The sequence below is a fragment of the Pagrus major genome, chromosome 2, assembly GCF_040436345.1.
Source record: "Pagrus major chromosome 2, Pma_NU_1.0".
NCBI classification, from domain to species: domain Eukaryota; kingdom Metazoa; phylum Chordata; class Actinopteri; order Spariformes; family Sparidae; genus Pagrus; species Pagrus major.
The window spans coordinates 29,916,445-29,928,791 of record NC_133216.1 but is presented as its reverse complement, the minus strand read 5'-3'; the positions used below and the strand labels follow the sequence as shown (position 1 = coordinate 29,928,791).

The 12,347-nt window shown below is 45.2% G+C and overlaps 1 protein-coding gene across 2 annotated transcripts in view; it reads right to left on the bottom strand.

Annotated features, from left to right (window-relative positions):
* phldb1b (pleckstrin homology-like domain, family B, member 1b) overlaps positions 1 to 12,347 on the bottom strand; it is a 76,127-nt gene that overhangs the window by 47,515 nt on the left and 16,265 nt on the right. Inside the window, exons 2-3 of one of the 2 annotated variants that reach the window (XM_073483701.1) lie at positions 10,081 to 10,206; positions 1,072 to 2,570 (exon numbers count right to left, since the gene is read on the bottom strand). In XM_073483701.1, the coding sequence (XP_073339802.1) occupies positions 1,072 to 2,570; positions 10,081 to 10,201 (1,620 nt within the window). In that variant the 5' untranslated portion in view covers positions 10,202 to 10,206. Of the gene's footprint in view, positions 1 to 1,071; positions 2,571 to 4,361; positions 4,542 to 10,080; positions 10,207 to 12,347 lie in introns of those variants that run through there. The other variant, XM_073483709.1, reaches the window with a different exon arrangement.

Sequence of the window (12,347 nt, the reverse complement as noted above, 5' to 3'; positions counted from 1 at the left end):
CACCCTAACCCTAGCTCCAGGTTATCTCTGTGATGCTACAGGAGCCCTGAGCATTAACTTGAGTGTTTCTAAGTCTCTGGCCTTGTAGCATTTAGCAGAGCCCACTTCACTGTTAAGGGTTAAACACAGTGCCAGTGTATAGATGTGGTGCTGCCGACACACTGTTTAACTGCCATGCCTCTATAGGAGGCACCAGAACATGACCTGGTACACAGAGAGGGAGGGCATGTCGTTTCAGTATCCCAGCTGAGCTGCCTTCACTCAGTCTCACACTTTCAAAAACAACCATTTTGTAATTACAAGCAGGGCGGACAAACGGCTTCTCACGCAAGCACAGACACATATAAAGACTTTTTAAAGGACTTTGTCTCAGCAGTTTCATTCAGACCGGCAGACAAGTTCAAGATGTCTAACGCCGCTCCCTCCCCCCTCTGTTCAGTTTAGGAAACAACAAACAATGTGGTTGCTATGGACTCATCTGGGCACCCTGAGACCAGCAGTTTAGACAGCAGACAGCCAAGTTACAGACAGTTCACTGAGATGGTTTACGGGCCTTTGCTACTCCTCCTACTGCAAACAAACACTGAGATACTGCATTCGTTACACTCGTCTCTTCCAGGAGGTCATTCACATTGAGGTTAGATCAAACCTCTGCAAGAATATTTACAACATCTCATTGTAAACTGGAACTCTTCTTGTGATAATCAAACTAATGGCAATCTTTTAGACTAGTTAGAATGCACTCAAGTCATTTTTCAGGTAAAAAACTGCTTGTCAAATGTGACCATTTTCTGTTTTTCTCAAACACACCATCAGAAGGTTTTGCCTGGCCTCTACAAACCTGTGATGACCACCACAAAAATGACTCAACAGATTCATAGATAAAGAAAAGGAAAGACTAATTGGCTGGAGCTCTATTCCCAAAAACTATGTTCAGCCATTATAGTGGAACGATAATATCAGCATCGCAATACCTACAACTGAAGAATTGACCCAAAGAGTTACCATGAGTAAAAACTTTGGTATCTTTGGTAGATTAGCTCATGAAGTACAAACATGTTCCTGACTCACCAGTCTCTCCATTTCCTGCTCTCGGAGCCTCTCCTCTCGCTGTCGTCGGTGGTACTCCAGCAGCTCGTCCTCGTTGTCGCTGATCTCTGTGATGCTGTTCTTCCTCTCCCTCATCCCAGGGTGGGGTCTACCTGAAGACATTTTCCGATGGGTCCTGGGGCTGGATACAGGAGACGAGCCAGGCAGGGAGCCCAGACTGTAAGCAGGTGACAGGGAATTCCCAAAGCTCGCCTTCCGTACTCCCGCACCACCACCGCCCTCCATCATCATAGAGGTAGGTGACGGACTGCGGGCTCGGATCCCCCTGCTGTACGACGGCTCCTCAGATGTAGATCCTGACTTGCGCCGGAGCCTGGGACTTTCGGGGACAAACTTGCCCAGACCTGAGGGGCTATCTGGAGTCCTCAATATGGGGACCGTCCCTGGGAGCGCCCCTGGGAGTACCGGGACGCCTCTCCGAGCCATTGAGGGGCTAAGAGGTGGCAGCTCTCTCATACTGCTGCCCCCTGCACTGCCACCGTTCAGCTCCATGTTCCTCCTGGCCATGCGAGGGCTTTCAGGGGGCTGCAGTGAACGTTGATGCTGCTGGAGCGGTGATCCTTGGATAATGTGGACGATGGGGTCCAGGGGAGGCTGGAAGGCTCTGGTGGGTTGGGAAAGCTGCCTGGAGGGGCTGGAGGTTAGGGAGGCATCAGCTACACTGGTTTGCTCTCTGAAAGGGCTGGCAGGCCTTTCCTGGAGCACCGTGGTTGTCTTGGTCCTGGGACTGGAGGGCGAAGGGGATGGACAGGTAGGGAATTTAGGAGTGAGTCTGGGGCTACTTGGCACAATGTTTCTACTACTGAGAGATTCAGTAGAGGACAGAAGAGGGGTCTGTCTGGGGCTCTCAGATCCATCTTGGCCTAGCCCTCTGCGGCTTGGCTTGGGGCTTGGAGGAGCCTCAGTTAAGACCTTCCTCTGCAGCCTGGGGCTTTCCTGAACCTTCTGGCCCACCCCACCACTGCTAAAAGGCAGAATGGTCCGTGGCTGGGGTATAGGCGGAGGCTGGGCGGTGAAGTTGTAGCTAGAGGAGCGTACAGGCACTGGCGGCAGAGAAGAACTCTGGTCCTGGGGTCCTCCACTAGGAGACGGGCTGGTAAAGCTCCCACTGCTGGCCGCTGAGGGAGAGGAGAGGGGAGAGAAGGGAGGGGATGTATTCTCATAGCTGGATCCCACGGACATGGCCCCTGGGCTGGTAGGAGGGGACAGCAGATACCGGCCCCCTCCGTTCACCATGGGTGACAAAGGGGAGTGGGGAATGGGCTGGCCTCCAGGGGGCTTTTTGCCCTCCGAGGAAGAAGGCTGGGGATCATCCATGACTAGGGAGTCCATGATGTCCTGGAGGTCCTTCTCAATAGAGCTGACGATTGCACTGTGCTCAGACTGGACTCTCTCTCCAGGAGCCGGGGGAGACTGGACTGGACTGGCCTGGTGATTCCCATTGACCAAGCTCTCCGTGTCTGAAGGAAAGAAGATAGAACACAACTGTCATCAGGCCGGTGGGTAAAAAATACAATATGGTCATGTTAACCTCTAGTGCAACCATGTCTAAATTGGGAGACCAAATTATCCTCAGACATAAGAATGAAAACTCAACCATTTTTCAAATCCTCAACATAACAACATGTTGGAATGACCTTCCTTAATTCAAAGCAAAGGTACAAAAAAGGTCATTAAGATGCCCAAGATTTGGTGTGCATCAAAATGTAGCCTCAAGAGAGCAATCACTCTGCTGGGGAAGTCCTGACACTAAAGAACACTCCAACAAATATCTTGGCCCTGGCAATGCAAATGCAATATCATCGGGCAAGGCAGAGCCCGCCTCCATATTCATTCATAACCTTGCCTCTACTAATTGAGATAAGTTAAAATCAGCATCACCAGCCCAGTGTAGATGCTGTGAAAGACAGGTGAGCATGAGGGCAGAGGAGGGATTAGTGGTGAGGAAAGAAGAAAGGACACAGCCGAGGAGATGAACATGACCGACAGGCCTGTGCATTGGATAGAGAACAGGAGAAAATGTGCCTACATAACCCAATTACTGTGTGGCCCGAAAGCAACGTAGGACACAGGCCGGGTAATCTAATCTTAACCGTCTCTCTCTACTGTCAGCATAGTAGATTACAACAGAAACGCACGGCCACGTGGGAGATTCACCAGCATGGCCCGGAGGCAGGGATCACAGCACAGACCAGGTTTTATTAATGCTGAATGAAATCTGTTCAAATGGACTTGTTGATAATTGCAGCGTGGACCCATTAGTGCAAACACTGACAGAAGACAGGAGCGTAGAGCCGTGACGTCTAACAGCGGTGTAATAACATTAGAAATCATAAAAATGACGGTGGGACCCAGCAAATGACATCACAGACATTGAAGAGAATAGAACAAACTGTCTCTTCATGGAGAGGATGTCAGAGAGACATTTCCCAAATAGCAAAACTGCTCTAAAATAGAGAAGCTTCACAAATAAAACATTAGCTGTGCTTGTTCAACAGAGATGGGAGCAGCTTCCTGTCCTCTCCCCTGTAATGACTCTGCCATACAATGAAGCTCTGCCTTCATGACAGCCTGACCATCATTTACATACAGCATCACGGTCTGCACGCTGTCACAATACAGCATCGTATCCGCTGAGCACCGCATCAATGTCAATGTCACGTCGTCTAACAAACCGGCGTCATTCTTATATACAGGGAGGGGGGCAAAATAAAAGCTACCGTTTGCTCAGAGGAAGCCTATGCAATGATGTCATGGGAAACATTGTCGCCTCCAGTACACCATGCCAAACTTCATTTAAAAATCAATCGATTTAATGTTAGCTTATGTGCAGGTAAAACTGAGAGGCTGAGATAATTGCATTTAAGATGTTTTGTTTCATGTAAGGACTTCTACAATACGGCGTCAATATCACCGTCAATATGCTCTGTTTTCTTAAACATATGGTTGATCCATCTGTAATTTCCCCGGATTTCCCTCCTCAGAACACATTGTGATATTGTGACCACAGCGACGAAAAAATGATTGTTTTACGAAATAAAGGACATATTTGTGGACCACCTGTATGCTGAATAATGAATGAAATTACAAGGAATCGCATCAAGTATGTAATGATGTCCTGTGATGTGTGCACCTTTCCAGAAAAGCAAATGAACATTAAACCGAAAGATTTTGAATGGAGTTTGGCGTGTGACCGGTTCGTATCACTTCCCTTGCCCAAAGCTCAAGCATTAAGCAATAGGGTTACTCACATGAAGGAATAAAACTGCGACCCGGTCAGTTTCAGTGCGGTTCACCTGCTACATGACACACAGTGAGGCCCACATCCTCAGGACACCGGTTACAGCCCGGCTGTGACGGAGCCCCGCCGTGCCTGGCTCCACACACCGAGGGAGATATGGAGATTCACCACCGAGGTGATACTTCAGCCGGGGGTTGGGGTGCTAGGCACCGCCGCTGCTTACCGCACCACTGGCATCAAGCTAGTTACAACGTGACCCCGCTTTTCCGGTGAAGACTTTCAAGATAAAACCACAACAGACTCAGACTCCACGTCTACGATACTTAACTGAATGTGCTATCGAAAACGACTGCACGACACATGGTCCGTCTCTGTCTGCGTGACATAGACTAAAAACATAAGTCTAAAATTGAGCCCGCCGAAGCTCTCTGCAACTGTCCGTTCTCCACATATCTGAAATGTATCTTATTTTGAAGGTAAATTCATCTTGCTTCCGGTGTGATATCCACCTCCTTGACGTCACTCTTCCTGTGCACAGTGATGTGAACTACTGCGAGATTTACTGCTCTGTTATAAAGGGTCACAGCAGTGGATTTTATGGCCTGTCACTGTTATTGTCTCCCTGATGCAGATTTTAACTGAAAAAACAGAGAAAGCATCAACAAAACACTCTTCTGAAGTACAAACCATGGACTACACTGCTGTCATCCAGGGGCAGTGACGGCCGGGCCACAGGTCAGTGTTCTGTTAGCTATATGAAAAGAGTTTTTGATGGAAGTTGATTCTTTGAATTAAACAGTGATTTTCAAGATGACAGTGTGCAAACACACAATGTCAAGTGAAGCCACAACCATATTCAACTTGACCATCAACTTATTTAAACTTGTCCACAACACATTAAGCTTTGGCAACCTTCAAAAGCCATCAAAGCATATTTCAAAACCACGATGGAGGAATTATTCAGATCCTTAGTAGAAATACTGCAATATAAAGATGTCAGGGGGACTGCAGATCGCAACCGACTGAATGTCTCACCCTGCCTCTACGGTGGCCGCAAAAAAAGAAATGGCCCTCTCTAGAGCCAGTGTTAAGTTTGTCCATTCTGGGCTACTGTAGGAACATGAAGGTACAACACAGTGGAAGAGGAAATCATCTAAGGTTAAGAAGGCAGTGAAAACATAATTATGAATGTTATATTCCATTTCTGACAACATTATATATTTTTAAGATTTCAAAGTAAGTTAGAGGAGGTGAAGGTAAAAGTATTCATAACGCAGAAGAATGGCCACCATGAGTGTTACATTTTGACATAATACATTATCTGATTATTATGTGTGTGTACGCAGCACTTGACTATCAGGATGGAGCTCATTTTTAACTATTTCACACAGTCTGCTGTTATAAACCGGGCAGCTGGATCAGTAGCAGTGCATCCTATTTTCTAATACATGTAGTGCAGTAAAAAGGACAATATTTCCCTCTGAACTGTGATGTGGAGTATTAGTATAAAGCAGAATGGAGTGGAATGAAGTGGAAAGTAAGGACCTCAAATGTATACTTGCCTACAGTTTTGGCGGTCTACAGTTAAATCATTTTTATTTAGATTTAGATTTGACTTCTGTTCAAAGCACAGGTCTGTTTAAATGTGAGTCTAAGCCTGAACACACCCCACACATCAGCCCTAAGTGCTGTTCAAAGATACTAGTGTGGAAAAGTTCATTGAGTTAATCAAAACAAAGAACTTTGGAAGAAGTTAAGTAGAGACTGTGATGTTATATGTGTCTGTGTTTTGCTCTCTGGCTGAACTTTTCCATAAAAATACTGACAGCAGACCTCATTGATCCAATATGGTGAAATATTAAAGGGGGAAAGGGATTTTCCTCATGTGGGTTTAAACTGGTCTGGAAATGAAAATGAAGTGGCAGGAATGAGGCGCTGAAAGTCAGAAAGATTCTTTATTTGTTGTCCAGAAGTGTCCGGTCCTGTTTTATTAACGAGCACTTTGAACACGAGAGATTCAACATGTGGTGGTGCCATTCTGCAACCACAATAACAATCAGCTGCATCCCAGGCATTCAGCTCTGCCTTCAGTACCGCTTTCTGCAGACTGTCAAGCAGCCAGTGACAGACACAGCAGCCAAATCACAGGAAGATAAAAGGCCATCAACTGAAAAGCGAGGCTGACACACACAAGGACGGTGGCTGGGTGCAGGAAGGGCCTGGAGGGGGAAACCCAGGGAGGGCAGACAGCAGAATGGAACTGGAGCTTTATAAATAGTCTCTGAAAAAGATACTGTAACTGCAGCCGTCCGCCACTTTAAGTAAGCAGCTCAGAGCCACAAAGCCGTCTGCTGGCCTGACAGAGAGGCACAGGAAACGTCCAATCAGTGAAGAGGCGGTAGCTGAACGACGGCTGGCTGAAGACAGCTGGTCAGTGGGCCGTCACCGACCGGGCAAAGCTTGCCAAAACTAAACAACAGGCAGGTGAATGTGACTGGCATCGCAAAAATACAGCAGCACTGCAGTGTTTCAAAATTCACAAAATACATTTTGTGTAAATGTACCATAACAGTCACACAGAGGGACTTTGTGAGAGCAGATGTTACAACAGAACCTGTCAACAGCTCATCAGGATGCTCGTTCAGCCGGTCAGCACCAACTTAAAACTGCGTCTGACCTGCGCTGCAGCTTTCTTCTCTCATCATAACTGACTGATATCTTTTTGTGTGAGGTATTGTGAAGTGCTGCTCGCCTCACTAACTAAATGTAGAACGTGACTTTTTCTATGTGATGTATGCTTAATAAGTCTAATATTACATTTCATTAAAATGTAATCATTTCTTGTGATGTTAGTGGACAGGCTCTTTATACAGGCGAGTTTGGAGGCATCCGTGACTGGAATTGCACTCAGTAGAGTGCATACCTCCACCTTTATCCACAAATTGTACTCCCTCATAGATACCAGCCACCTAAATACACCTGATTTTTGAGCGAGAAAAGATTCCTGTATCTGTCCCTTTACTGGGATCTGCACCAAAAGATCTACTTTGGGCTGAGAGCCATCCTCCATCCTTTTTGTGTAATCCTGCAGACAAACCAACCAACCAACAAACTAACAGACACGGGTGAAACAAAAGCTCCTTGGCTGTAATGACCAATTCAGCCTCAGTGAATGAAAGGTAAAGTTACTAAAGTCAGTGTAGGCAGCTCACTGAAAAAGGAAAAAGTATTCATCCACCACTGCAGAGATGGAGCCTAAATCTCTGGCATAGGACATGCGGGAAGCCAGTGAGGGATCCTGTTTTTGTTAAGGCACTAGTGCCTCCTACTTACAGCACAGAAGACAAGCAGGTGAAGTTTCTTATTTCCTAATAATTATACCGTAAGTTATATAAATACATTGTTGTGGGTTATTTGTGAAAGTAAGTTTAGAGGTATAAACATTAGATAATGAAAGAATGCGTACTCAGTTGTACCTGATTTTTATGTCCAATAAAGAATCAAAGAGACTCTAATTTTATTCCATTTATGTCCTGAAAACACTAAATAAATAAATAAATAAAACTCTTCCCCATTTTTTCCTCTATTTGGTCAGTGTGCAACTTTCATTGGAACGTGTACGTGGAACATGATATGCAGTGTGCTGAACACATCCATGCTACTACCTCGGGTTGTTCCCATACAGAAAGACTACCAGTATCAGAAATGCCTCTGATACTGCCTAAATGCTGGAATCGGTAGGTTATATTGTTGTTTGGGTTTTTTTTTTAAACACACTTGTATTGGATTGTTACTCTGTATCGGCCATATAAAAAGTTGTGTCGAGAAGGAAAAATGGTATCCGCACATGTCTTATACTACCACTGTGACAAGCTCTTGTACTCTAAAAGATTAAATTCCACAATGGTCCTACTCAGCACAGGTATTTCAAGTGGGCACCCATTAAGATTTAACTGCCTAATAGTACCAACTGACCTGAATACAGTGAATCGGCAGGGTTCAGCCCTGATGTAAGTGTACTATAAATTGATATCATTGTTTTATTTCAGACAGAAAAACTGGAAAATGTGTATCCTTATAAAAAAGAAAGTCAGCTGGGTTTTGCTCTCGGTGATAGTTTATACACAGATAACAAGTGTAATTTGTTCTGAAGTTTCCAAGTAGATATGACAGATATGCCCAGATTATCATGGGAGTGGTATAAGCAGGTTTCATCTGAATGCAACTTAGGAATGCATAATTGAGGAAAATGGTACGTTTCTAAACAACGGAAGGCTTTCATTACTGGATCAGGAAGTCCACAGCAGCCAGCATGCCTGTGTGCTAAACTTATCCCCCAGTGGCAGGCAGCATCAACAGTAACAGGAGGGAAATAACAAGATGCTATGACAGACCGCTGGTGGTACAGCTAGCCAAGAAAAGGTAGTGCCAGGAGAAGCGCACACACACACAAGCACACGCAAGCAGCTGAAAACTTTGCCTGGAGACGCAGAGGAATGAGATGCTCATAAAACATGCATGGTGTTAACTCCAGCTCCGGGTCCCAGCTGGGCACCCGTCAGGCTGCAGGGTTCAACGGGTGCTGCATCTTAAAGGCTGATGCTTTCAACAACGGTCTTGTAACAGAGCTGCAAACAGGCAGAGTAGGCCATTTAAAGGAACAGGTCACCCAAAAAGTAAAGTTCAGTCATCGTCTCCTCCCTCCATGCTGATGGAAAGTCAGACAAAGTTTTTTTTTGGCCACAAAACATTTCTGGAGCTTCACAGTTAAACAGCGCAGCAGCATTCTGCTAAACAGCTGAAGTAGCTGGGGACTCGTTTTAAAACGGGAAAACAACCAAAAACCAACAAATGGCTCCAAACTGCTGTAATCGAAGTCTGCAGAAGCCCCGAGATCACAAACTGATCTGAAAAGATGTGATTTTACACCCTCAACGTGCGGTCGAGCTCGTGCTAACACTTCAGACGGGGCCCCGCTAAAGCTTTAATCTCAGCAGCTACAGTGAAGATTTCAGCTTAAAAAAGGTGGAAATTACATCTTTTCAAGTCAGTTTTGGCTCTCGGGGCTTCTGAAGCCTTGGATTACACCTGATGAGCTGTACGGAGCCATTTTCATACTGTAATACTCTCATACCAGAGAGGTAATTGAAACCAGCTCAGCACATTCTTTGGGTGGGTTTACAGCTCTTACAGTAACAGTACTCAAAACGTTATGTTGTTAAAGGGGGAAAACAATTCTGAAAAAACAGTGAATAAGTCAAATAAAACCACAATCTGCCAGAAAAGAAACAAAAGGCAGGTTAACAGACTGTTACTACACTATATTGCCCCACTATTGTAGTTCACTGTTGTAGTCCATGCAGACTGCCCTGTGCCTCCACACCTCCTCCACTCTTGCCAGACGATAAAATAGGAGAAATGCTGAGGGTTTACTGCTGAGCAAACATCCACCTGTAAAACACACGGCCACCTCACCACCCGTCTGCTGGGGTCTGCAACAATCCGGCCCATTCATTCACACAGGCCGAGCTGAAACTGGAACTTCAGGAGACAAACAGTCTTTTTAGGCTTTATTATTCATGTGACAAAAGGTCAGTGTGTTTTCATTCACACTGGGCCTCCACTGGTTGTGCAAGAAGGGAAACCCTGACGTGATGTTTCAGGTAACACTGCTGAAAACACAGGGAAATAGTGAATGGAGTAATACGAGCGTGCACGATCACACGTACCTGGACATAGTCTGTAGTCCCCGGTGGAGACACTTCCTCCCTGGGGCACCATGCTCTTCATCCTGAAAGCTTCTTCAGGGTGGTTGAAGCGGAAGAAGGCTGACTGGCCAAAACACAGCATACAGCCTGGAAAACATCACGTTCATCATTTTATTCATTTAGTCTCACAGAAGCCACAGGAACTTACACAATTAAACATTGTGTCAGTTTCTCTCGAAACTGAAAGAAACGTGACCCCACAATACAGTGACGTATGCTAAAGTGTTAGCAAGGCGTACCAGTGATCCCCAGAGCACATGATGATAAATTGGTGACATGGAGCAGCCTGCTGGCCTGGCTTCATCTAAAGTTTTAAAACTAACCATTCCCTGGTTCTAGCTTTATATTTACTGTACAGACATAAGAGTAGACTAGTATCATTTCTCCTCTTTTAGGTCTCAGAAATAAAGTAAATAATTGTGTTTCCAAAAGAACCATCAACCTGAGTCTGTGACTCTTAATAGCATCCAGCCCACAGTGGGCAGAGACACAGAGGCAGTTCTCATAGGACAGGTGTCAGAGTTGTTCTGACAGCATCAGGAGTGAAAGCGGTCCAAAATGCTCACACAGGAACCACTAAGCATGCAGGCTGAGCTGACTCAGACAACACTGTGATCACCGTCATCAACACGATATAAAACAAAGCATGAGGGCACAGTGCAGTCACAGTGCGGGAGCGATGGATGACACTGAGCTCAGTAATGGACATGAGAGAAACTGCAGCCAGTATTGAAGAGGGAGATCGTTAAATATCATATCAGTTTGGAACAAAACAAGATGTATTTGTAATCACATTTTAAAATCTCAAGACATGTGTTTCCTCTCTGGAAAGCAGGAGGCTGCATCTGAAGTGGAACTTAAACTTTAATCAGGCGAGTAAAACATCCCCAACATCAAATAAGTCTGTCTTCTCTGGATAAATGAAACCCCATCGGTTTACACAGCACAGCTATCTGATGAGCCTCGCCCGACATCCTGCCTCTACAGGAAATACATCCAATGAAGGAGATAAGATGCTTTAAATATGCTGTTTGGTGGGTATTTAGGCCCACAGTAAACAAAGTGATGAGACTGAATCTTCAATCAAAGGGACATTCAGTTTGTGGGACGTTCATTAGCTATGGCAGCTGTGCTGGTCCACACAGCCCAGAGCTCAGTTCAGCTTCTCAGGTGCGCAGTGATAGAACTGCTGTCACCTCTCCATCGTCAGGTCACATACGCCTGCATTTGTTGCCGTTACGTGTTAATAACACATGGAGTGCTGTTATAATATATTTAATGCGCATGATGCCACTATTTTAAGATGCACTAATCAATATTTCTATGATAACAATGGACTGATGGATCTGGGTCAAGTGATTAAAAAACTGCAGTCATAATTTGCAGTCGTGTGCAGGAAGTGAAGACTCTGTCTGACCAATCAGTGGTCTGCAGTGTCTCACTCCACTGTCTGTACCGGCTCAGCTCACTAACACAAGTGAGAACAAGTGAGACAACGATGGAAAACCAAACAGGAAGACAGTAGAGTCAAGTCAAGCTGTGACATGTGTGGAAATACTGCATGTCAATAGAACCATCACCCTCACAGTTCCCTCAGCTCCACACAGTGATCCTACAGCCTCTCAGCTCACTGTTTGGGTTTTATGGTCTGCCCAAAGACTGAGCTGAACGAGAGTGATCATTGAACTTACATTCATCAAGTGGGCACAAACATGACTCCATATAAGTGATAGTGTTGCCTCATATCTGTTGGATGTGTAAGTGAAAAACTGTTTCCTCGCAGGTTTGACAAATCCACTTTAAAAAGTGATGTCAGTGTTGTGTTGGTTTTCAGTTATTGTGTCAAGTTGTTTGCAGAGCTCACAAATCTTTTCCATCATTCACTATTATTCAAAGTGATAGCAGTGAATCATGCGTAACATTGTCCATGTGGTGGTTTTATTCACCCCAGTCAAGAATCGAGAGTCAAGAATAAAGATGAAATAAGCTGCTACGCTTTTTGTTTGAAGGTGTGTTTAATGTGAAGCAGCAGACACAGAATATGAACACAGTGCTGATCCTCGCACTGATCAGGCCTGTACTGACTCACTGACACAACAAACACTCCGTCTCTATGGTATTATCAATCGAATCCACTTACCATCCTGGTTTGAAACGTCAAAGCACGTAATGCACATAACTAATCCAGCCTCTTCATGTGCCACCGGCTCAATAGCAGATAAGCAATC